The sequence below is a fragment of the Callorhinus ursinus genome, unplaced genomic scaffold (genome assembly GCF_003265705.2).
Source record: "Callorhinus ursinus isolate GAN/ISIS: 27379988/994484 unplaced genomic scaffold, GSC_fseal_2.0 scaffold8, whole genome shotgun sequence".
Taxonomy (NCBI): Eukaryota; Metazoa; Chordata; class Mammalia; order Carnivora; family Otariidae; genus Callorhinus; species Callorhinus ursinus.
Window position 1 is genome coordinate 29,696,741 of NW_027397070.1, and position 25,059 is coordinate 29,721,799.

General features: G+C 39.7%; 2 protein-coding genes across 8 annotated transcripts in view; one reads left to right on the forward strand and one right to left on the reverse strand.

Annotated features, from left to right (window-relative positions):
• LGALS3 (galectin 3) overlaps positions 1-12,991 on the forward strand; it is a 17,539-nt gene extending 4,548 nt beyond the window's left edge. The window contains exons 2-6 of the mRNA XM_025870003.2: positions 2,183-2,204; positions 4,141-4,596; positions 6,703-6,791; positions 9,588-9,753; positions 12,691-12,991. Coding sequence (XP_025725788.1) covers positions 2,187-2,204; positions 4,141-4,596; positions 6,703-6,791; positions 9,588-9,753; positions 12,691-12,846 — 885 coding nt within the window. The 5' untranslated portion in view covers positions 2,183-2,186 and the 3' untranslated portion in view covers positions 12,847-12,991. The remainder of the gene's footprint in view (positions 1-2,182; positions 2,205-4,140; positions 4,597-6,702; positions 6,792-9,587; positions 9,754-12,690) is intronic.
• A 345-nt stretch (positions 12,992-13,336) lies between these two features.
• DLGAP5 (DLG associated protein 5) overlaps positions 13,337-25,059 on the reverse strand; it is a 109,397-nt gene continuing 97,674 nt past the window's right edge. For 3 of the 7 annotated variants that reach the window (XM_073895245.1, XM_073895246.1, XM_025869998.2), the window contains exons 15-19: positions 22,840-23,032; positions 20,792-20,849; positions 19,980-20,223; positions 18,707-18,753; positions 16,129-16,499 (exon numbers count right to left, since the gene is read on the reverse strand). In XM_073895245.1, the coding sequence (XP_073751346.1) occupies positions 16,359-16,499; positions 18,707-18,753; positions 19,980-20,223; positions 20,792-20,849; positions 22,840-23,032 (683 nt within the window). In that variant the 3' untranslated portion in view covers positions 16,129-16,358. Of the gene's footprint in view, positions 14,113-16,128; positions 16,500-18,706; positions 18,754-19,979; positions 20,224-20,791; positions 20,850-22,839; positions 23,033-25,059 lie in introns of those variants that run through there. The other 4 variants (XM_025870000.2, XM_073895247.1, XM_025869999.2 and 1 more) reach the window with 4 other exon arrangements.

A 25,059-nucleotide genomic window follows, 5' to 3' on the forward strand; every position in this document is an offset into this window, starting at 1 on the left:
CCCCCCCCCCCCGCCCACTCTCGGGCACGCTTGCTCTCTCAAATAAATAAATAAAAATCTAAAAAATGAAAATGTCCTTTCTAGGGCACCTGGCTGGCTCAGTTGGTAGAGCAGGCAACTCTCAATCTTGGGGTTGTGAGTTTGAACCCCACATGAGGGTGTAGAAATTACTTAAACATAAAACCTTAAAAAAAGAGAAAGAAACATCCTTTCTTTTCCTTTTCTGTAACAATGCTTCTCTCAAGTTCCTCCTGCGGTGGCAGCACACTTTTCTAAGCAGCGGAAGCCTTTTGGGGAAGGAAGCACAAGCAGAGGAACACCTGACTTCTGCTTTGAAAGATCAAATGCTAGGGCGCCTGGGTGGCTCAGATGGTTAAACGTCTGCTTTCGGCTCAGGTCATGATCCCAGGGTCCTGGGATTGAGTCCCGCATCAGGCTCCCTGCTCCTTGGGAGCCTGCTTCTCCCTCTGCCTCTCTCTCTCTCTCTCTGTCTCTCATGAATAAATAAATAAAATCTTAAAAAAAAAAAAAGATCAAATGCTATAGGAAATCTAGGAATGGAAGCCCTGGGAGAGTCACTGTGACTTCCCAGTCAAGTTGCCAGCAGTTTCCCATGTTAGAAGAAGGATACGGTGATACCTAAACTGCTTCCAAATATGTTTAAGAATGCCCAGATTTAAAAAAGAGATGTGCAAAAAAAAAAAAAAAAACGAACAAACCTTAATAGAAGGTAATATTTAACTGTGGTATAAATAACAGCAGAGTATGATAAAACATCTGATGTGTATAAATGGAGGACATTAAGTCCTAAGAGGAGTTCTGCCTATTTTTTTTAACCAAAAAGTCTAATATTTTAGATTTTTAGGACCTATTATAGGATCCCTTGGGGGGTAATGTCATTTCTTAAATAATTTAGTAAATATCACAAGTGGGCAACTCAAGGGAAAAGAGATTCTGATTGTTTAAGATCCAAGTCACTTTGGCTATAGGACTGGTGATCCTGACCCAAGAAAACTCACTCAGGCCTCATGAGTCCAAAGCTGCCCTCTTCCCCTCACTGCCAGAGCACCTGCAAGTGGGAGCAGGTGTAAAACATCTTAAATGGTTAGAGACTTGACATAGGGAGAGGAGCAGGAGAAAGAAGGAATGATGTGTCAAGGCCACCCCTGGAATCAGTTCTGGGCAAAGCCAACTCTCTTTGGTAGCATCCTACCCAAAAATATTTTCCTCCACATTGCCTGACTTCTTTTCTTTTCTGTTTTCTTCTTTCTTTTCTTTTCCTTAAACCCTAGTTTGTTATACTGCCAGAGTTTCGTTTGGAGTAACAAATATCTTTTAAAAAAAGGAAAAAAAAGCATCTTATACCTGTCTTTCATCATTATTGCTCCACATCTGGATCTCACCTCTCCTTTAAGGCTTAGCTCAAACACCACAACCTCGTCCCCTCTTAGAAGTAATAGTTCTAGTTGTGACTCTCCATCACTCAGTCTGGCTCACAGTCTCGATCCCTTGTGATCCCTGCCGGCCTGTGAGCCCTTTGGCCATACAGATCTTGGCCTATCCATCTTCCAACCCAGGCAAGAGCCCACACAGTGCCTGGCCCAGAGCAGGCATAAATATGTGCAAATGAGGGAATAAATAATTGGCAGCAACTGCATCTAGGGGCATTGGTTTCAAATCTCAGTAGGAATCAGTCAACTCTGCTTTCCTGCTAAAACCCAGAAGAGGGCATGGGGCTTGATCTGAGGAACGGGAGTGGGGGTTGGTGATAAGAGGTGGTGGAAGCAGCACCCAGGAAGGAAGGTGAGGAGGACCACAGATGAACTGGGACTGTTTGTGTCTTTACCAAGGAAAGGGGCAGAACATTATCTTCCTTGGTCTTCTCTCTCCTGTGTTGTTTGGCCTGTTACTCCCAGGATTCAGAACACAGGCTAGTATGATTAGAGTTTAAAATTATGAGTTAAATAGGGCTTGGTGATGTAGCTGGAGTGCATCCCTGCTAGAGCTGGTTTTGTGGTTTCACACTATTGATTTAGGTGTATTTGGGGAATAAACTGGCTTGGTTAGAAGAATGCCTGTAGATCATCTAGAACTGCCCAATGAACTATTTGTGATGTTATGTTAATATGGAAACGTGAAATCTAGGATCAAATGATAACCTATCTTTTTTTTCCCCTTTCAGGAAAATGGCAGACAGTTTTTCAGTAAGTATTTTATGTCTATTTTTTTTTTACCATAATACACATTCCATGTAGGTTGGGGCTTTCTTCTCTACCACCAAACATCCCCTTCTAATTCTATCACCCTGCATGCAGCTTCCTCTGGCCTTAACTGACCAATGAGACCTTGTGAGCTGAGTCTTGTTTTTCCAGCCGTAGGTTCAGGAAGAAAGCCAGGCAGATAGAGGCCTGGGACTCACTAACAGTAACTCCCCTACTGAAAAGGCTGGGACAGAAACAGGTGGATTCCATGGGCAGGAGCTGAGAAATAATATGAGCAAAGGGAAGTGTGGTGCAGTCTGAGCATCCTGATTTCTGTGATTGTTCTTCTCCTGTCAGTTAGAGAGGATGTGCTTTTGCATAGAGGAAGGCTAGCTCCTGACTTTGGCAAATTATAAAAGGCAACCCTCCATGATCTCAGATGATGGGAAGCAAGAATAAAGGGAGGCAAGAGATGCAGCAGCTGCCCAGACACCCCGTGAGGCAGAAAGGAGCAGGGAACTACCCCGGCTTCTCCCTTCTCCCCATTCTTTAATCTCCTGCCAATGCTGCCCCTTAGCCAGACTCATCTGGAAGCCTGGAAACCACCATCTGCAGGGGTTAGATCCCCTGTGATCAGCACAAGGCAAAGAGAAGGATGGATTTGACCAGTACATTGCCACATTGGGAATATGGCAGGACTGACTCTTTGCTGTCAAACATGGAACTCATTGAACTGTGGGAACTCAGGCCCATCACCCTGACCACCTACTGTAGGGCATCTTTTCATATGAACCATGCAGTTGCTTGACTGTGATAAGCCATGATCAAAAAAACCCCAAAAAACAAAAAAACCTGTGTTTTTTTCGCCTATATCAGATACCACTGTGTGTGGCCATGTACCTGTTGTGGCTGCCAGGGACAGGCTTGTGGTTCTGCTAGAGGTTAGAAATGGGACTGGAAGCCCTTTGAAAGCCACTAAGAAGGGGACCACACCTTCCAGAAATCCTCCTCTGGAATGGTTTTGTGAAACCGGGATGGGGACTCTTATTAAGCCATCCTTGTTCTTTGCAAGGAAAATTCTATGCCATTTGATAGTTGTATTAACTTTACCATGTAGTTAATATATTGACCCTATATGGCCAAGAAAATATAACAATCATTATTAGAATTATAATCCATCAATAAAATGCACTCTTTCTGGTAAGACAATTCATGTTGAGAACCGTAAATTGCTTTGCTTATCATTTTCTATATGGCTCTCCTCCTCCCCATACAGACAGTAATCAATCTGGAATCCCACTTACTTAATGGCATGATCTGGCCTTTTAAGAAAAATAAACTTTGAAATTTTACAATAGATTTAGATTTACAAAAAATTGCAAAGATAGTACCAAGAGTTCCCGTATACCCTACACCCACTTTCCTCTATTATTAATGTCTTACATTAGTATGGTACATTTGTTACCATTAATAAGCCAGTACTGATACATTACTTCCTAAAAAAAAAAGAATAAAGCGATGAAGCATATATAATCCCAAAGCCTAATTTTAGTCTTAGGAACTGCAAACTATTTAATAGGTGGAAAAGTTTTTATTGATTTGAATTTCTTTTTTTTTTTTAGATTTTATTTATTTATTTATTTATCAGAGAGAGAGAGGGAGAGAGAGAGAGAGCACAGCAAGGGGAGGGGGCAGAGGGAGAAGCAGGCTCCCTGCTGAGTAAGGAACCCGATGCAGGACTTGATCCCAGGAACCTGGGATCATGACCTGAGCCAGAGGCAGACGCTTAACGACTGAGCCACCCAGGCGTCCCTATTGATTTGAATTTCATACCCTTACCATATCCCTCTACTTCTTAGATCACATATTCCTGTTTTCCTGAAAATTCTGTTTTTGTGAATGTTTTTCATCCTGTAATTGTTGATGTCTTTCTTTCCAGCTTAATGATGCTTTATCTGGGTCTGGAAACCCAAACCCTCAAGGATGGCCTGGTCCATGGGGAAACCAGCCTGCTGGAGGCTACCCAGGGGCCTCCTATCCTGGTGCCTACCCTGGACAGGCCCCTCCTGGTAGCTACCCTGGACAGGCCCCTCCTGGTGGCTATCCTGGTCAGGCACCTCCTGGAGCCTACCCTGGACAGGCCCCTCCTGGTGGCTATCCTGGTCAGGCCCCTCCTGGCGGCTATCCTGGTCAGGCACCTCCTGGTGCCTATCCTGGTCAGGCACCTCCAGGAGCCTACCCTGGCCCAACAGCACCTGCTTATCCTGGACCACCTGCACCAGGAGCCCACCCTGGGCAACCGAGTGGGCCTGGGGCCTACCCACCTCCTGGACAGCCAAGTGCTCCTGGAGCCCACCCTGCTGCTGGCCCCTTTGGCATCCCTGCTGGACCACTGGTAAGATGGAACTAGGCATTTCATAGACTTGATTGTGATCAGGACAAAGCTAATGAAGAACCAACACACTAATTGTCTGGAGCGTTGGTGCCATTACTTGCTGTGCTCTGGCTGGGAGCTGGCTGTGGGCACCAACCTGCAAGGGACTTCAGAGAGACCTGAAGCTTTAAACTCGCTGGCTAGAGCCACTTTTCAAGGACCAGCCATGGTGTATGTCAGCCCAATAGAAAAAATCATTGTTTGTATTGAGTTTAGTATGGGAACTGTTAGTATAAAGAGAAGTCAGTATATCTTTTGAAGACATCTGTAAAGCAGCTTTAATTTAAATGAAGTTAAGATCATAGTAATGGGGGAACATTTTGGTTACCATTATTAATAAACACTGAGCACATAACATGTGCCAGCAGTGTGCTTCTACATGGATGATTTCATTTAACCCTATATCTGCCCCATAAGCTACTGTTATTGTCCCTACTTTACACACAAGGAAAGGGAACAAGAGAGAGTTATACAGCTTGTCTGGGGTCATAGAAGAAACATGTAGGGAAACCAAGGTAATGTGGTTTTGAAAAACCTTCTAAAGATAATTTTGTGATCTAAGGATTAAATTTTCATTTATATTAAAACCCATTTTAGTAAATGAATTCTAAGTGTAAAACCTAACACTGTGGGGACTCTAGACATGTCTCAGACACAGATCCTTCCCTTCCAGTTGTCTAGTCGGGAGATAATATACAGATGTGGGGAAAGTGTTCAGTAGCCGCGTGGGATCAGACCCTTCCAGTAGCATGTAGATGTTGGCACAGGTAGTGTCTGACCTGCTTTTAGGTCAGCCTAGAGGAGAGTACGGAGAAGGCGCTGGGAGCATGGGCAGCATTGGGCAGGCATCAGTCGACCACAGTTAGTCATTTGTAGACAGGTGGGGGACATGGAGGCTGTGGCAAGGAAGAGGCAGATGTGAGAGAGGTTGCAGAGGAAGAACCCCAGGAACTAGTGGTTAGGTCTTAGTCAGGGATGTTGGGGTTTTCAAGGCTGGACAATGAGAGCACCAGCCACAGGTCAACACAGACCGGGAACTCAGGAAGGAGACCTGGTGGTGGGGGATGGGGAAGAAGAGACAATTCCAGTTCACACCTGTTGGCTTTGAGGCATCTGTAGGAAATTCAGATAGGAGGAGGTTTGGGGCCCGAGAGAAAAGATTTGGGTGGTGGTTGAACCCAGGGGGAAGAAATTAGGAAGGGAAGAGAGAAGAGGCCAAAGGGAGTTTTAGGAATATTTACAGCACCTTGAACCTAGATGGTTAATACATTTTTGTGGAAGAACTAGGGAATGTATTAAATGAAAAGTGTTAATTCCACAAATATTTAGTATCTGCCACATTCAGAGCCTCCTGTTGATGCCATGTAAGTAGAACTTATAAGAACTCATTAAGTCCCCGGATGCGACACAATGCCTGCCCCTAGGGAGCAAAATGACCATGATGAAGTATGTTATGTGACCAGGTTCTTAAAAGTGGCACACAGTTGTACAGCTAAAACCAATACAATTATATCTCAATAAAAGTAATTTAAAAAAAAGAAGAGTGGCACAAAAATGTTAATGTTGACTGCAAGGTCTAGCCTAAGCCTTTCCGAAAAATAGTCCAAGTAAATGAATTATAGATTGGGATGACCTTAGTAACAAGAGATACAGTGGTCCAAAAGGGAATATGTTCTGTCTTTGGCACCAATTAACTGATGGCTTTCTTCTTCTCTTTTTTTAAAGATTTATTTATTTGAGAGAAAGAAAGTGAGTGAGAGAGAGAGAGCACAAGCAGGGGGTGGGGCAGAGACAGAGGGAGAAGCAGACTTCTTGCTGAGCAGGGAGCCCGAGCAGGGAGGCAGATGCTTAACTGAGCCACCAGGCACCCCTTAATGGCTTTATTCTTGATTATTACTTGTGCAGATAGGAAGCCTTATTCCTTCAGGCCCTGGGCAGGGTGACCAGAGAGTCTGGCAAAATGGCTTAAATTAGGGTTATGTGTTAGTCACATTAGCAACATATTTTTCTGTCTTTCCCCAAGAAGACATGACTCTTTATTGATATGTATATGTTTTTTATTCCCAGACCGTGCCTTATGACCTGCCTTTGCCTGGAGGAATCATGCCTCGCATGCTGATAACAATTCTGGGCACAGTAAAGCCCAATGCAAACAGGTAAAGAACAATATTAGCAACTCTAACATATTTGTCAATTGGTTTTTGAGTAAAGGATGATCTATTTCGAATTTTAATAAAATTTTTAAAACTATGCATTTAGAATTCTATACTATAGAATGGAGTTATCCCATAAATCGGTGTGTGTTCCCACCAAGGGGACAGAGTGCCCCTCACTAAATCTTGTTTTTCTCCCAGAACCACAATGAAACAGTTCTACTTTTTTTTTTTAAGACTTTATTTATTTGAGAGAGAGAGAGATCATGAGCATGAGCAGGGGGAGGGGCAGAGGGAGAGGGGGAAGGAGGCTCCCCATTGAGCAGGGAGTCTGATGCAAGGCTCGATCCCAGGACCCTGGCATCATGACCTGAGCTGAAGGCAGATGCTTAACTGACTGAGCCACCCAGGCGCCCTGAAACAGTTCTGCTTTGTGAGGACAGAGAGAAAGAGCAGACAACCCATACAGAAAAACCTAGGTTCTCCCTGGCAGTGAGAACCTTAGAATTTAAGGGAATGATGGCCTTTGTAATGTAATGCTTGGCCATCTCTCCACCTCTGAGCCATATCTTGTCTAAAAAACCAAGCATGCACTTTGTATCTAAATGACCATCAAAAATTAGGGTCAGAAACACAAAGATCGCACTGGACGTCATTTTGAGTTGATCTGAGAGCTTGCACATCATACCACTCTCTCCTCATATTTGGACAGATCACCCTGCAGTCGTGAAGGTCACAGTGCAGTCTCAGATCTGGTGAGCTTGACCTCAATTTCTGCCTTCCTACTGGGCATATCAGCTGAGTCACAGATTCCCATGGGGTCAGCCAGGTCTACGGATGTTAAGTGGCGGGATGGGGGAACCGCAGTCTTCTGAGTATACAATTTATATAAAGATTTGAAAAGATCCTACAAGTTAAAGACTTCCTCAAAAGAAGTCAACCTTTGCCATTGGAACTGGTTTGATAGAGGTGAGCTAGGATGGAGTGAGACTCTGAGCTAATTTAGGAAAAGCCGTGCTGACTTATGGCAGCCTTGGGATGCCTGGGTCTGTTATCACCACCGGTTATATTTCCATGTAATACAAGCAGGTTAAGGATATCCTGAAGACATCCAGTATGCCTGTCCCTGAGGTTAGTGGGACCATTAAAGCCCCTGCTGCAGCCATAAATTAATCCGTGTTTTGGGGTTTTATAGACAGTGCACAAAAGGTACAAAATCAAGCTATGCACACAGGTTTACAAGAATCCGTAAACAACCTGTGGTCTGTCACTTTGTGCTCCTGGTAGATCAATGGGAACCCCCTTTTCTGTTACCAGGAAATGGACTCAGCCTCTGATATAATCATTTTACATTCAGCAGCCCATTCACGCGTACCTCCACCAGCCTTCTCCAGTTCTGTGTGGTAGCCAGTACCTTAAGCCCCTTCTTTCTACACAACCTCTACAGCTTCTCTAAACACAGTGCTTACCTGTGCAATAAAGCTTGTCTCACAGCCAATTACAAAATATATATATCCCTGCCTATGTCCTTGTCCATCTTTCCTCCTCCAATTAACATAGAACCCAGCACACCTGAGCCTGGGCACGATTTGTGAGTATCTGCTCTCCTCCCTTAGCCATGGTCATACAGAACCACACTGGTGTGTTTGCCTTATTGAGGGTTTTTGCACTAGAAACTTTAGCTCCAGTAACACTAGAGGTGTAGACAGAGACTGTGGCAGATTAACACTCATTTTGGTGGAAATGGGTAAGATGGTATTAAACTGAAAAAATGGTTGCTTGGTTCTGCAAAATCTATGTGAGGTATTACCTGAAAAAAAAAAAAAAAAGAATGCTTAAAGTGGTAGAGATGGCAAGATCTCCTTTTCACTGTAGAGAAAAATACAGCCATTGGATTTTTTTGGTCAAATACAAATGCTGTTGTCATCTGACTATATTGGTCCTCTCCCTGGGCATTTAATCATTGGAAGATACATTTGTGGTTTTATGTGTCTGTTAATGGGTAAATGAAAATGCCCAAGGAATCATTGTTAATAAGTCTAGGGTGTAGACCTTGCTTTCAAACAAGAGCCCCGGTTGATTCTGATGTTAAGTGTTCCAGGGAGCACACTTTAAGAAGCTGAGAGATAGGGTTAATACTTGAACAGTTCAAGGCCTTGTGTTTGCATTAACATCCAAGGAGAAGGAACAAGGTCAAAAAGTTAAGCCAGCACTACCATTAATTCATATCAGGGAATGTAGCACATTTATCGCCATGACGTTACAACTTAGCAACAGGACGCTGAACATTATGTTATCTCATTTTTGTATTTTAGGACTAGGTTTTTGGTTAACTATAAGGAAGCCAGGTATTCGATAGCTTCTATTGATGTGACTGGCTTGCCTTTAATAGGTATTAAAAGTAACTGGCAGGGCAGGAAAGAGCTAAGCATTATTATTTGCCATGTACAGCATAAAGTGCCCTCAAAGTGGACCTAAACTTCTATAAGGTAACCTTGACGAGTTTTCATAGTTGAGGTAGTTAAAGAGGGAATGGAGTGATGTGACCAAAGACAAGGAGGCAAAAAAACGGAACACGTACTACCTTGCTTACTTTCAGATACTACAAGAATACATCAGATACTAGGCCTCGTATACTTTCCAGTTTGAAGCCAAACTCTGGTTTGTTTGCTTCTGTTTGAAAATGTTCCTGTATTTTATAAAAAATGATTGGATCTTTAGAAAATTGTATGTTCTTCACTTGATACAAATGTACAGCTTGAATCATTTTACTAACTCTGGTCTTTTGGTTTAAAACAGACTTGCTTTAGATTTCAAGAGAGGGAATGATGTTGCTTTCCACTTTAACCCGCGCTTCAGTGAGGACAACAAGAGAGTCATTGTTTGCAATACAAAGCTGGATAACATCTGGGGGAAGGAAGAAAGACAGGCAACTTTCCCCTTTGAAAGTGGTAAACCATTTAAAGTAAGTTATTGCTACTATTATATATTGATAATGGATATTTCTCATGGGAATCACTCTTACAACCATAAGGCCACTTGAAATGAATTTATCTGCTATCCTGGGTCACCTAACGGGTACATCTGCTCCCCATCCCAGGGCACCAGGCTCAACAGGACTGGCACACTCCCCAGCTCCATTCCCACCCTTCACCATTGTCCCTGTTACCACACCTTTGAGTTTAAGCTTTTCTGGAAATGAGGAAAATAGCATCTTTAATAAAGAAGGCAGAAGGGGGTGCCCATGTGGCTAAGTGTCTGACTCTTGATTTCTGCTCAGGTCTTGATCTCAGGGTTGTGAGTTCAAGTCCCATGTTGGGCTCCATACTGGGTGTACTTAAAAAAGAAAAAAAAAAGGACAGGTCTCAATAGTCCAGTTGGGCTGAGACTTAGTACCTTAATACAACATAGTTGGCATTGCAATCAAAGCTAATTTTTTTTAATTCTAAAATTAAGACGTTTTATGAAAAACATTTTTAGAGTTTCAAGTTAAAAAGACCTCCATCTTTTCCCCTTTCTCCCAACTTCACAGAGGTTGCAACTTGGTTAACATCTTTCCAGTATTTTCTATGACATACAGCACTGTTTATTTTAAAAACTTATTAAGTAGGGGCGCCTGGGTGGCTCAGTTGGTTAAGCGACTGCCTTCGGCTCAGGTCATGGTCCTGGAGTCCCGGGATCGAATCCCACATCGGGCTCCCTGCTCAGCAGGGAGTCTGCTTCTCCCTCTGACCCTCTTCCCTCTCTTGCTCTCTATCTCTCATTCTCTCTCTCAAATAAATAAATAAAATCTTAAAAAAAAAAACTTATTAAGTAAACTCTACCCCTGAACTCATGACCCCAAGATCAAGATCTAGTTATTATCAATTTTTGCAACATTTGCCATCAAGTACATGCTCTACCAACTGTCCCAACACCCTTTTTATTTTTAAGCACTGCTTTAACAAATACTAGGTCCACAGTACTGGGTTAGCTTGACAGTAGAGTGGGCAATACAACAACTAGACTATAAACTTCTCAAGGGCAGGGACTTATAGGGACCATATTCTATATTTGGTGGACATCTTCTCACATTAGAACGTTGTTACTTAATAGTATTTCATTGCTTAGATATGTGCTAATTCTATGAGTACCCTATGGATGATAATTTGGAGTATGGAAATATTCCAAACAAATAAAACCTGAAAGTTTATTTATTTTACTAAAATACTGTAATAATGGTCCTTATAAATCTTTGCTTCTTAGAACAAGAATTTTATTCCAAGAATGTACATATTTTTTAAAAGATTTTATTTGAGACAGAGAGAGAAAAGCACAAGCAGGGGGTGGCGGGACGGGCAGAGGGAGGGGGGAAGAAGACTCCCCGCTGAGCAGGGAGCCGGATGCTGGGCTCGATCCCAGGACCCTGAGATCATGACCAGAGCCGAAGGCAGATGCTTAACTGACTGAGCCACCCAGGTGCCCCTCAACAATATACATATTTAAACTTTAGATATTGCCAAAGTGCTGCTTCCAAAATGCTGTAAGGATAAACCTGTTCACTACTAGCTGTTGGAAGAGTGTTTCCCCTACTCTGGCCTAAACTGGTTATTATCAATTTTTGCAACATTTGCCACTCTATAGAGGATTCCTACTTTAGTATTCTATTTTCATTTATTTATTGAAGTACAGTTAACACAGGATGTTGCATTAGTTTCAGGTGTACGATGAAGATCATCATCTCTTTGTTATGCTGTGCTTACATCTGTCACCATACAACACTATTACAGTACCACTGACTATATTCCCTATGCTGTACCTTTTACCCCATGACTTACATCCCATAACTGGAAGCCTGTACCTCCCACACCCCTTCAACCATTTTGCCCATCCCTGTATCCGCCTCCCCTCTGGCACCATCAGTTTGTATTTATAGGTCTGTTTCTGCTTTTTGTTCATTTATTTCTTCCTTTTTTTTTTTTTTGGATTCCACATATAAGTGAAATCATGGAATTTGTCTCATTTCATTTAGCATAATATCCTGTAGGTCTATCCATGTTGTCACAAGTGGCAAAATCTTTTTTTATGGCTGAGAAATATCCCATTGCATGTGTGTGAGTGTGTGTGCGTGTGCGTGGTATATGTATAGATACCACATCTTCTTTATCTAGTCATCTGTGGATCCACACTTGCATTGCTTCCATATCTTGGCTATTATAAATAATGCTGCAGTAAACATAGGGGTGCGTATATCTTCTCAAACTAGTGTTTTCATTCTCTTTGGCTACTTACCCAGTAGTGGAATTACTAGATCATATAGTATTTCTATCTTTAATTTTTTGAGGAACCTCCATACTGTTTTCCAAAGTGGCTGCACCAATTTACATTCCCACCAACAATGCATGACTGTTCCTTTTTCTCTATGTCTTCGCCAGGACTTGGTGTGTTTATATTTTTACTTTTAGGTGTTAGCCATACAAAAACTTTGTTTTTATGGAGACACATTATTTATCTTTACCTTTATAGCTTCACCTTATCTTTGTCATCTGTTATCTTTTTATTTTATTTTGCTTGAATCTTTGAATAATCTGTGGAGTTTATTTTTGCTGCAAAGTTCCTTTTTTGTTTTTTGTTTTTATTTAAGAGAGAAGAGAGAGAGCACAAGCAGGGGGTAGAAGCAGGCTCCCCACTGAGCAAGGAGCCTGACGTGGGACTCGATCCCAGGACCCTGGGATCATGACCTGAGCTGAAGGCAGATGCTTAACAACTAAGCCATGCAGGCGCCCCCAAAGTTCCTTTCTTGAAACTTCAGTCAGTTCCATAGATGATCATAAAGATGAAATGTGCGACATTCTCAGCTCAGGCGAGACTGGTTTTGAAATTAATGAGCATTTCTAACAGTTTTGTGTATGTGCCATTTCAGATACAAGTGCTGGTTGAATCTGACCACTTCAAGGTTGCGGTCAATGATGCTCACTTGTTGCAGTACAATCATCGGATGAAAAATCTCCAGGAAATCAGCAAACTGGGAATTTCTGGTGACATAGATCTCACCAGTGCTTCACATGCTATGATATAATCATAAAGGGGAAGATTAAAAAAAAAAAGAAATTGAATATAAACCCTTACACATTGAAACTTCATGTTTCCTGACTGAAAAATTTTACCTTTATTCATCACTGTCCTTCTTGTAAATCATCCATTTAATAAACATTCTAAGAGTTTCCTGTCTTTATATGTCATTGAATTGGGGCAGTTTATTCTTGATAATGCACAGTGGGCTCAGTGGAAAAGGAATATGTAGCAATATTAATTCTGCATCAGAGTCTCCCAGAGTTTTCTATACTTATTAAAATTAAAATATTTTTAAAGAAAATACTATTCTAACCTCTGTCTTTCAGAGTTTCGTAAAAACCAGAAGATGCTACCAGGAAATCATTCTCCCATTTTCTTACTTAAGGAAGTATATATTCAGGAAATGAGAAAAGCACAAAGAAAAAGTGTAGCTGTTGATGACCCACGGGCAGTTACTGTTAGCATTCTGATATATTTCTTTTTGCTCCTTTTAACTATTTTTTCTCTCTAGACTATACTTAGCTGTTTTCAAATCCATATTTGATACCAATATGAGACAATCTTGCTGTAGGTTCTCTTGGTTTTTATGAAATCTCCATATTTCTAGAGGAAAATTAACCTCTTAATTAGATATGTGATCAGCTTGAAAACTTTAATAGTTCCCGTTGCCAACATTCTTAACCACGCCTTTCTGCCCTTCCTCATTACTAGCAGGCCCAAAGATTCATACAGTTTCAAAACTAGGATGTAGTCATAGCACTTTACTTTACAAAAGAATCAAAATACTGTTTGGTCTATTTATTGTTTCTATAACACCATCTTCTCAGATACTTTTATTGTCACAAGTTGGGTTCCCCAGGAAGCAGAGATTAGAACCCAAAAGGTTTAGGGGGGAGAATCTTGAGATCAACAGCTGTTGGGACGAGAAGGCACAGGATCGGGCAGAGGGAGAAGCTGGGTATCGAAGCCTCAGCCCACCCTACAGGCGTTCTGAAGCCGGATGATCCTTTGGAACTGTCAAGAGGGGGAAGTCCTTTCTATCTTCACTTCGATCAGTCAATGAATACAAGGCACCTGAGAAACGGTATGACCTCGGGAGAAGCGGCTGTCTTCCCCTGAGGTAGTTCTCACAGAATGATATCTGAACGCCTTCTAACAGCACTTGTAGCAATTAAAAAGACTTTCAGTCCTAAAGCGGGATGTGAGCAGTTTATTTCAAAAAACTATGTTACTTCCTTACTCCAACATTCTCATCTTGACTCTTCTACACCTATGATTAAGTGGAAAAACATAAGCTATGATAAAAAGGGGGAACCTGGTTTACACAAAATTATTTAAATCCTGAGCCTTGGTTCCTTTGTCTATAAAATGGTGGTATAATACACCTTTTGTAGGGTCACTGTGATCGTTGAATAAATATTGTTTACAAAGGGGTTGCCATATAGGAGGTCCTCAACAAATGGAAATTTTTTTTTGTTGTTTCATTTTTGGAAAGGCATTTGTTCTGCGAAGCAATATTCTTTCCTTGTATCTTTAAAGATTTTTCTAAAACCTTGTAATTCTAGAGTCCAAGAGCCTAAGAACACTATCTAGTTGTAGGGTATACTGATGGCTGCTTAGCCATCCATTCTCTGTTTCCTAATAGTCATGGTTTTATTCAACTATAATCCTAGATAAAATAAGGAATCCTGATTAAAGACCATAACAAAATACCCCCACTTCCCTCAAGAAACACTATCATATCTAAAACACACTTTGATGAACACTGAATATTAAAACATTTTATGACAATTTTATAAATTGATTGAATAGAAGTGAACACAAATACATACTCTTCAATTTTCAACACACTAACAATATATATGACCCCAATAGGGCCCAGACACAGAGAAGCCTACAGCAAGGATGACAGAAACTATGAACGTAATGTTGGACCTTGATACCATCATGGAGCTATTGATTGGAAAGTGCTTGGAATCACCCTGGCAACTTGTGAAAATAATAAACTTCCCTGTTATTAAGCCAGTTGGAGTTTACTATCACTAAACAGCCAAAAGTTCTCTGAACAAGTCAACAGTACATCTTATTAAAACCACAAAAAAAATGTCTACTGACATTGTTTTTATTCTCATTTGCTTTATCCTTGAGGGCAAATATTATTTTATTGTTTTGTTGTATATTGCTTTATCTAGATTCTAAGTCTTTGGGTTTCTTTGCACCAACTTCTTCTGCATGCTCATATGCAAGGGCCCTTAGAAAACCCTAACTTTTATGTATGTTTCTTTGTTCTGCATGTCTTGCTTGAATTATTCATTAATGGGCTGTTAAAGCTGCTTTTATCTTTTGGTAAGATTAGGTATTCTGAGAACATTCTTCTAAGCCAGCACCTCACATAGCCTAACTGCTCATATGGGCTTGATAATAAATACTATCTTTCCCACAAGCCTAACATGCCTTTCTCTGACAGCAAAAGTGGATGTGTCTTCTTTTCTTTTTGAAAACCTCTAATCTTACACGTTTATAAAGCTGCTGCTTGTCTGGTGAATGCCTCCAACCCTAACTCATTTAGAGGTAGAAATAACTGGACCCAGGTCTGGTTATAAGCGTTAGCTACTACAGGTCTTCTTGGTGCTCTTATGGCCCTGTCTTCTACAATCCTATAATTAAGAGTTTTATAAAAGAGAAAATATTTCAGGCGCCTGGGTGGCTCAGTTGGTTAAGCGACTGCCTTCGGCTCAGGTCATGATCCTGGAGTCCTGGGATCGAGTCCCACATCGGGCTCCCTGCTCAGCAGGGAGTCTGCTTCTCCCTCTGACCCTCTTCCCTCTCGTGCTCTCTATCTCTCATTCTCTCTCTTTCAAATAAAAAAAATAAAATCTTTAAAAAAAAAGAGAAAATATTTCAAACACATTAAGTGATTGATACAATGCTTTTCAAGGGAAGAAGGCATTTCCTTCTAAGGCTGTCAGTTTTGTCAAGGGGAAAATGAAAAGAAAAAGGCAAAGATTTAATGGGCCCCTCTAACCGTTCGAAACTGCAGCATGTAAACAACTTCAGATTCCAGAAAGCTCATTTAAAGAAACTCAGTATACTCTGAAAAATGCAATATGCAAAGCTGTTCAACATCAACAAATTTAAGAGTCCAAACTAAGAATAGAGTACAAAAAGATGCAAATATTTCTGTCAAAGTTTAATACTATATTTTGATTAAACTGAAGAATGTTCATAAGCTCTGAGTAAGTACACTTAGCTTTAAGTTTATACATTTTAAACAAGAGAGGCGAGGTAAAGTACACTTTTTATTCTGCATAGTTAATGTACAAAATATCCCCACTTCCCTCGAGAAACACTATCATATCTAAAACACACTCTGATGAACACTGAATATTAAAACATTTTATGACACTATATAAATTGACTAGAAGTGAACACAAATACATACTCTTCAATTTTCAATATGCTAACAATATATCACATTGATAATATGAAGAAAAAAATCTGGATTTATTTTTAAATTCAAAATTCTTCTGGCTGTTCATCATGGAGGGGCCTTAGAGGTGAAAAGGTAATCAAGTTACCACCAAAGGAAATGTGTCTGGCATGATCTTGATGTCTCCGCTCCACCTGAGTGAATGTATTACTGCAGTTTAGGCCTGGCTAGAGAATAAATTCAGAGAAGTCACTAAATCAAGGGTTTCACCAATTAAGCCTTCAACACTGCAAGTTAACAGTAGGTTAATTAATAACATAAACAATATTTTTATATATAGTAATAAAATTATTAATAGCACAGTGAGTTTGCTAGTTACCAGTGGATCTAATTTCAAATATATACTTTTTTTTCATTGAAAAGGTATATTAGGTACATATGCCTTAAAGGTGACTAGTAATATGTAAATTGACTTCAGCAGTATATGTAGGATGAATAAAATTAAGACCATATCTTAAGCCACTTACACAGATTCCATAAATCCTAATCCATATAACTCACTTAATAGGCTTTTTACTAATGTGATCCTACTAGGATCCTTTTCTTTGTTCCCCCTCAAGCCCTATTTCAGGTTCAAGTGATGCTATAGAAGCAAGTAATAATTTGGTTCTAAAATAGACAGGTGGACCTACAAAAAATACAATTAAAAAGTCTGAGTTCTAATATTTATGATAGTGGAAAAGAATTCATAGGGAGTACCAAGACTTGTCAACTAGATAATGTATAAGATAACTGAAACACTTTTAATCATAATATTAGTATAAAACAAAATGTTATGATATATTACATTCCAAATTTATTTGTAATATCCTATATTATCAGAACCAAGCATTCAGAGTTCAGATCTGAGAACAGGATTAAATCGGGTTTATATCAATTGGCCTTATGCTGAAATCCCTGACTCTAAGATCAAGAAAGCAGACTACAGGTCACACTGACACACTTCATTCTGCTCCTGAGACACAGGCAGCCCAGAAGCCTGGACATGAAAAGAAGCCAACATATACAGAGGTCCTTAAGGAATTAGTGGCTTTGAAAATAATGAAAATAGGGCGCCTGGGTGGCTCAGTTGGTTAAGCGACTGCCTTCGGCTCAGGTCATGATCCTGGAGTCCCGGGATCGAGTCCCGCAGCGGGCTCCCTGCTCAGCAGGGAGTCTGCTTCTCCCTCTGACCCTCTTCCCTCTCGCGCTTTCTCTCTCTCATTCTCTCTCTCTCTCAAATAAATAAAATCTTTAAAAAAAGAAAAAGAAAATAATGAAAATAATGAAAGCCAACATATACAGAGGTCCTGAGGAATTAGTGGCTTAAGGAAGCTAAGCATTTGCCAGGCTTTATGAGGTTAACAGAAATTATTGCTTTTATCCTACATTTGCCTTAATGAATTTTTTATATTCTGAGATCAAAGATTAGCAAACCAAGGCCATTTCCTGAGCCATTTTAGCAAATGGCTCTGGAAAATTTCAAGGTAAGGCTACAAACCAGGGTTGTTAAGCTGGCTACACATTAGAATCACCAGATAAAGGTCCTACTCCGGATTGCGGAAATAAAAATATCTGGGGGTAGGGCTGAAAAGCACTGCTGTAAACAGGAGGCAAGAGAGCACTATTTCATTCATGCCACAGGGCCCCCAATCACCAATATGCATCGGACAGCTCTGCCTAGAGAGGAATTTACAGACAATAAGGGAAAGAGATTCCTAAAATTATAATATGTTTTAGGAATATAACATATTCATATTATATTCCTAATAAGAGATTAAGTGTGTGCATTGTGCACCTATATCTATATATAAATTAATATGGGAGAGATGAGAGCTTTTCCAGGAAGGCCTCACAGAAGGGCTAAGGTTTGAACTAGATGTAGAGGCAAGAGGTCACCAAAAGTGAAGCTGGGGAACCTCCAAATAAAATAGTAGGACATATCTATATATCAATATATATAGATATAGTAATCCAAAAGAATTAAAATGAAAATAACCAGTGATGACTGAAGGTAGGATCGACATTATCTTCCCAACTGCATGTTTCTAAAGGCAGAAACCTTGCCTTATTTTTTCTTACATCACTTAGCGATACCTAGCATAACCCAAGCTACAATTAGATATTTAAGTATTCAACCAATATGTAATAACAAATTTGATACCTAAATTATATAGGGAAATAAGTCTTCAGAATGTAGTATTAAAACATGCTATATTTTAAAGTTTATAAACATATTTTTCCCATTTTGAGAAAAATGAGTAACAAGTGGATTTCATAGTAAATAACATGTAAATTTTAAACCAACTTTGTACACAAACTGAAAAGTGAATACCATTTTAGAAAACAGATCTAGACTATAAAACAATTTTTCAAATTAAGTTGGAAAACTTACCGAATCAAGAAGATGGCATTCAGTAGTGAGACTTTTAATATCAAATACTGAAAAAACAAACAAAACAAAACAAAAAACCCCAACTTTTAAGTTTTTAAATATCCTCGCAGTCAAGGGTTGTTAGAAATGGACAAAAATGATGAAAAGCTCCCTATGAAATGTTAAGACAAAAATATAGGTCATCTTATGCTATAGCATTTAAAAAAATTTTTTAATTAATTTATTTATTTTTGCAAGGGGAGCACGAGCAGGGGTGGGGGCAGAAGGAGAGGCAGACTCCATGCTGAGCAGGAAGCCCAATGCCAGATTCGATCCCAGGATCCTGGGATCATGACCTGAGTCAAAGGCAGACGCTTAACCAACTGAGCCACCCAGGTGCCCATGCTATAGCATTTTTTAAAATGTACTTAAATTTTTTTAATTAAAATTCTCATCCTTAAATTCAGTATAAAAAGAGTCTTCTATAAACAAATCTCATGCTTGCAATATTAAAGGTACCACTGAGTATCCAGGTTGGTGAATATGTGGAGATTTGGGGAGAGTGGTGCATTTGGAAGGTAGGGAAGCTCTGTACCCTTTCCCCATACCTTGCCCTATGCGTCTCTTTCACATGGTTATTTCTGAGTTATATCCTTCTATAATAAACACGTAATATACTAAAGTTGGAAAAAAAAAAAAAGGTACCCAAAAGATGCTAGGTCAAGAACATAGCTGGAGTACATTAAATGTCTGGCCAAGGTTACAGTTTATTTTGCCCCAGCCAGAACAGCACCACTGAGTAGCAGATGAAAATAGTAGGCGAAACTATCACACATTATACTATAACAAAAGTCCAAGAGCCATTTCCTATTGCAGAACAATCACAACAAAGTAGATAGGAAAAGGCATTATGAAAGAAAAATAGGGCATCTTAAAGAAAGGTTTGAGGATGTGTGTTGACAAAGAGGTAACTAAAAAAATAAACTTTGGGGAACTTCTCTGAATTTTCACAAACAATGAAGAATCCAAATAGGTCTAATGTAAAATGCTACTTATTTCCAACATGGATTAGTAGCCATTAATAAGTTTAATAGGTATACTTCCAAAGGTCTGAGGAGGACAGTGGATACTATATAACATGTACTGATTCTTGTAAGGTATTTCTTGTGAATGCCCAATTTTTCAACCTTTACTCTTAGAAACTGGTACCCAGAAGTATTCACAATAATCTATGTTTTAGTCCAAGTTCATTTATTTAACAAAGCCTCATCTAAATATATTTAAAAGACCTCACCTGACTGAGAAATTTTAGTCTTCTCTTCCTTTAAGATGTCATTTTGTGATGGTATATTTTCAGGGCTGCTCATCAAAACATCCTGTGCTGTAACTAAGGAATGTAGTTCCATTCCTGCTACAACATCTGGAATTTCTTCCTTTTTATTAGTATTAATATCATCTGCCACTTCACCAGCAAGTAGAGGCAAATTCATTCTTCCATTGGGTAAACAATCCATCTCAAAGTTTATCTTGTTTACATCCTGAAAGTAAAAAATGTTTTTAAACTTTAATTACCAAAAATTGGAAAAAATAGAAAAAAGTCTTGTTGCAATTAAAAACAGTAAAATGACATTCTGAAGAGGCTAAAGAACATTGTAAATCCTACTATCTTGCTTCTTGAACAATTTGTTCAAAGAGTATTATAGCAATGGTATGATTGAAGGAAAGCTTCTCAGCAAGTATCTATGATATTCCAGTTCAGTGACTGGCAAACATTTTTTTGTGAAGGGCCAGACGCTAAATATTTTAGGCTTTGTGAACCACAGAATCTTGGCCACAACTACTCAACTCTACCATTGTATTGCAAAGCAGCCAGATATAATACATAAGTATGGCTGTGTTATAATAAAACTTTATTTAAAAAATAATCTTGATGTGAGTTAAAGAACACAAAATGGCACTATGGTTTCAAACACGACAAAGGCCTTTAAAACAAGAAGTATTTTAATGACTGGTTTAGATTTCCAGTGGAAATTCTGGGAGTTGCTTATGGAGTTACTACATATAACCACATAAATTGCCTATCTACTATACTGGAGTAGGGCTTACATAATTTACTTCAATTAAATCTTGTAATCCAGGACACTGAGCATCTTCTATGTTGTTCCTAAAAAGGAAAGAAGTAGATAATCAGATAATTAAACATACTGCTATCTTTTTACTTGTGTTTTGATATTATCCTTCATGGGTCAAAGATGGGGCCTGGTCCAAGATCAGACCTGGTCCAAAGAAGTTAGTTTTGGACTACAGCTATAGCAGCAAGACTAGATGAACTCTTCCCCAGAAAGTTCACAGCCTGTTACCATGCTGCTCAGCCCACCAGCAATCTTTTGAATCTTGCCAAATCCAGAGCTACATACATACTAGGGAAAGGTTAGAATAAAGCCAACTCCTGGGGGGTCAAAGCAACAACTCAGTTATTGTGTAGTTAGAGTTGACTACATTACTTGTTAGTTATAGCTTAATATATTTCAATCTTGAAGTCTGTAACTTTATTTCATTAAAAATACCTGTCTCAACCCTTGCAAATCATTTTTTTTAAATATCCTATTTTTCAAAAAAAAAAAAAATCCTATTTTTCTAGTTTTCAACTCCACTTCGCCTTCACTGCACAAAGTTATGTGTAAGATGCTCTTTCATGACTATTTTTGGGAATTAAGTAAAAAAATTTTAAAGGATACTTATAATATCTTTTAAATATAATTATGGATCTTCTTAGCACAAGATAATAAACTAGAGGATATATATAAAGTAAAGCAACTTGCATTTAAGAAATGACAGTAAATTGGTATTTTATCATCCAGATATTTCTAGAATATCTAAAATATTTAGTTCCCACAAAGGCTAAATATACCTTGGTTTATACTAAAAATTTGAATATACTAAAATTTGTTCCATGAAATATTTAAGAGCATAAACTTTCATTTGTTTCCTCTATTTCAATTCATAAAGTGTTCTTTTATTTTTTTGACAACCTTCTTTGCTATAATGACTGAGTATTCAATGCTATCCCATCTCCAGATTAATAATAAAACCAATAGTCCTCTCTTGGCTCCACACTACAATTTTATTTTCTATTTACCTTAAAGTATCTCTTTCCTATCAGATTTCTGGTATATTTATGTTCCATGAACAAGGACTATATAGATAATTTTGATGCATTTGTGCAGAGGCAGGACTCTGCAGCAGAAAGAATAGAGGCAGCATCCAGTTTTACCAATTATAAGCTGAATATGGGTAAGTCACTAACTTTTCAAGTCTTCTCACTTGAAAAATGGGGATCTAGTACCTCACAGCGTTGTTTGAAGAAAAAATGAGATAATACCTGTTAATAACCTAGAAAACCACGTCTAGCGCATAATTCTTCAGTACACATGAGCTCTCTCTTATTTATGCAAGATAGCAATGTCAAGGCATTTTCGATAGAGGCTGGTACAAGAGTGCCTACCTCTCAAGGACCCTGTAGGGATGTGTTGGCACTCCTGTTTCATAAATGATGAACCTGAAGCTAAGTGAGTTAATTAAAGTCCCAGAGTTTCACAGCTAGTATGCCATAGAACTGGTTTTGAACTCAGACCTGCCAAGCACCAAAGTTGTATTGTGTTTAGCACCAAACAACATTGTATTGTTTCTTTTCTTCTTAGTTCTGGAGAATTTACTTTGCACACCTAAATATAACCAGTAATCAAACTGAAATTGTAAGCCTTAATTCCCTCATTTAGAAAATAGAAGCATTTCTTAACACATTACCGGGTCATTGTGATATCTAATTAAAAATATAGGTCTTGCAGGTCTTTTACCAGGCTAACAATCTGAAATGATATTTAATGTCAGCATTTGTTATGCTTCTTTTTTAAAAACTTATTACTTATTTTTAGAGAGAAAGAGAGCGCGTGCGTCTGTGCACGTGTATGAGTGGGGGGAGGGGCAGAGGGAGAGAATCCTCAAGCGGACTCCCTACTGAGAGCAGAGCCTGATGCAGGGCTGGATCCCACCACCCGTGGGATCATGACCTGAGCCTAAACCAAGAGTTGGACACTTAGCTACCCAGGCACCCCAGCATCTGTTACACTTTTAATAACACATGAAAGAAATACCTGTTTTTAGGAATAGTTGAAAGCAAAGTCTCCTTATCAACATGCTCACTTTTGGTACTTTGAGGATCAGGATTCTGTGATGACAGAGTTTGACTTAGATGGCCCATCTCAGCCCTGCTCTCAGACACAGCTTTGCTGACAGACTTAGGTGTCCTAAGTCTTTGAGAAAGACGTTCAGAAGAGATAGAAACTCCTAGAAGATGAGAGAAATCATCTCAATATCAAAAAGTTCTTTCATTCAGGGGCACCTGGGTGGCTCAGTTGTTAAGCGTCTGTCTTCAGCCCAGGTCATGATCCCAGGGTCCTGGGATCGAGCCCCGCATCGGGCTCCCTGCTCGGCGGGAAGCCTGCTTCTCCCTCTCCCACTCCCCCTGCTTGTGTTTCCTCTCTCGCTGTGTCTCTCTCTGTCAAATTAATAAATAAAATCTTTAAAAAAAAAATTCTTTCATTCACTTTTCATTATATCCAGGAAGACAGTGCAAGTTCTTCCTATTACCCTACCAACTAGCCTCTTCCATAATATGTTTTTTAAAGACAAATGCCTGGGACTTTCAGTACAAGATAGTATTGAACACACACATTAGATTCTGTTTCCTCTTAACATCCCATTACTATAAGCAGTAAAGGAGATCATCTTAAAAGGCAGAACGTTACAAGGACAAAGAGTGTCCCCCTTTTTTTACTCAGCAGCTTTTTATTTTTTTTAAAGATTTTATTTATCTGAGAGAGAGAGAGAGAGAGAGAGTGCGCACTAGCCAGAGGGGGTGGGGCAGAGGGAGAAGCAGAGTCCCCTCTGAGCAGGGAGCTGGACATGAGGCTCAATCCCAGGAACCTGAGATAATGACCTAAGTCAAAGGCAGACACTTAACTGACTGAACCATCCAGGCGCTCCTACTCAGCTTTTTAAATTTGGACAAAGGGAACTAAAAAGAGAGACAATAATAAACAGAAAATTTTGGAAGTTGTAATGTAGTTGAATGGGTGGGATAGTATTTAGTAGACCCAAGAAAATAAATTCTAAGCCACCAGTCACCAGTTAGGAAAGAGGAGAATTAACCCGATTTATACCACAGCATCCTTCAAAAGAACTGGTGTCCTCAAGTATGTCTGGAAGCAGAGATGAAAAGGTAGCTAAAAACAGGAAGATCGGTTCAAAGTCAGTTTAAAGAACAAATGGAACCCTTTCCTCATTTTGCACAAGTAGGCGACTGTCAACATGCCACCACCGTCCCCCCAACCACCACCCAAACCAGAAATCTAGAGAGGCTTATTTCATGAAAAGGCGAAAGAGAAGGTCCCTGGCTTAGGGGACACCAGGTAAGGTTGAGAGATTGGTACTATATGGAAAAAAGGGGATCACAAACTGTTGAGACGCTTAGTTTTTTCCCTCCCACCTGGCTCCTGAAAGGCTGACAGCCAGAATTATACCCTCTAGGCAGCAGACTGGAAGAATCTTTTCTGGGGAACCCAACTAGCCCATAAGAAAAGAATAGCCCGGTGATGGGTTTTAAGGAGGGCACGTATTGAATGGAGCACTGGGTGTTATACGCAAAAAATGAATCATGAAACACTACATCAAAAACTAATGATGTAATGTATGGTGATTAACATAATAAAATAAAATTTAAAAAAAGAATTAAATATAGTGATGTATAGATTCCTAGCACTATGGCACAGCTAAATCACCCCATAGTAAAGCCCCCATTACCCACGTGCTGTTGGGCAGAGACCTGTTCTTAACCACAAGCAGGCAGTGAATGATCACCAGACACCCAAGGAAAGCCTCCAATACAAGAGATGGAAACCAAAACCGAACAAATGAAAGTTTCTTGGAACAAATACTGACTGTACAGGGGAAAGAAAACATAAAAGCTATCATTAATATCCTCAGAAAGGTAAGACAGTGGGGCGCCTGGGTGGCTCAGTTGGTTAAGTGACTGCCTTCGGCTCAGGTCATGATCCTGGAGTCCCGGGATCGAGTCCCACATCGGGCTCCCTGCTCAGCGGGGAGTCTGCTTCTCCCTCTGACCCTCTTCCCTCTCGTGCTCTCTCTCTCTCATTCTCTCTCTCTCAAACAAATAAATAAAATCTTTAAAAAAAAAAAAAAGAAAGGTAAGACAGCGAGTGCACTTACCAAACTAGTACAGAATATTATAAAATGGAACATTCCGAGAATGGGAAAGAGCTCTTGGGAATTTAAACCATGAGAGCAAAGCTAAA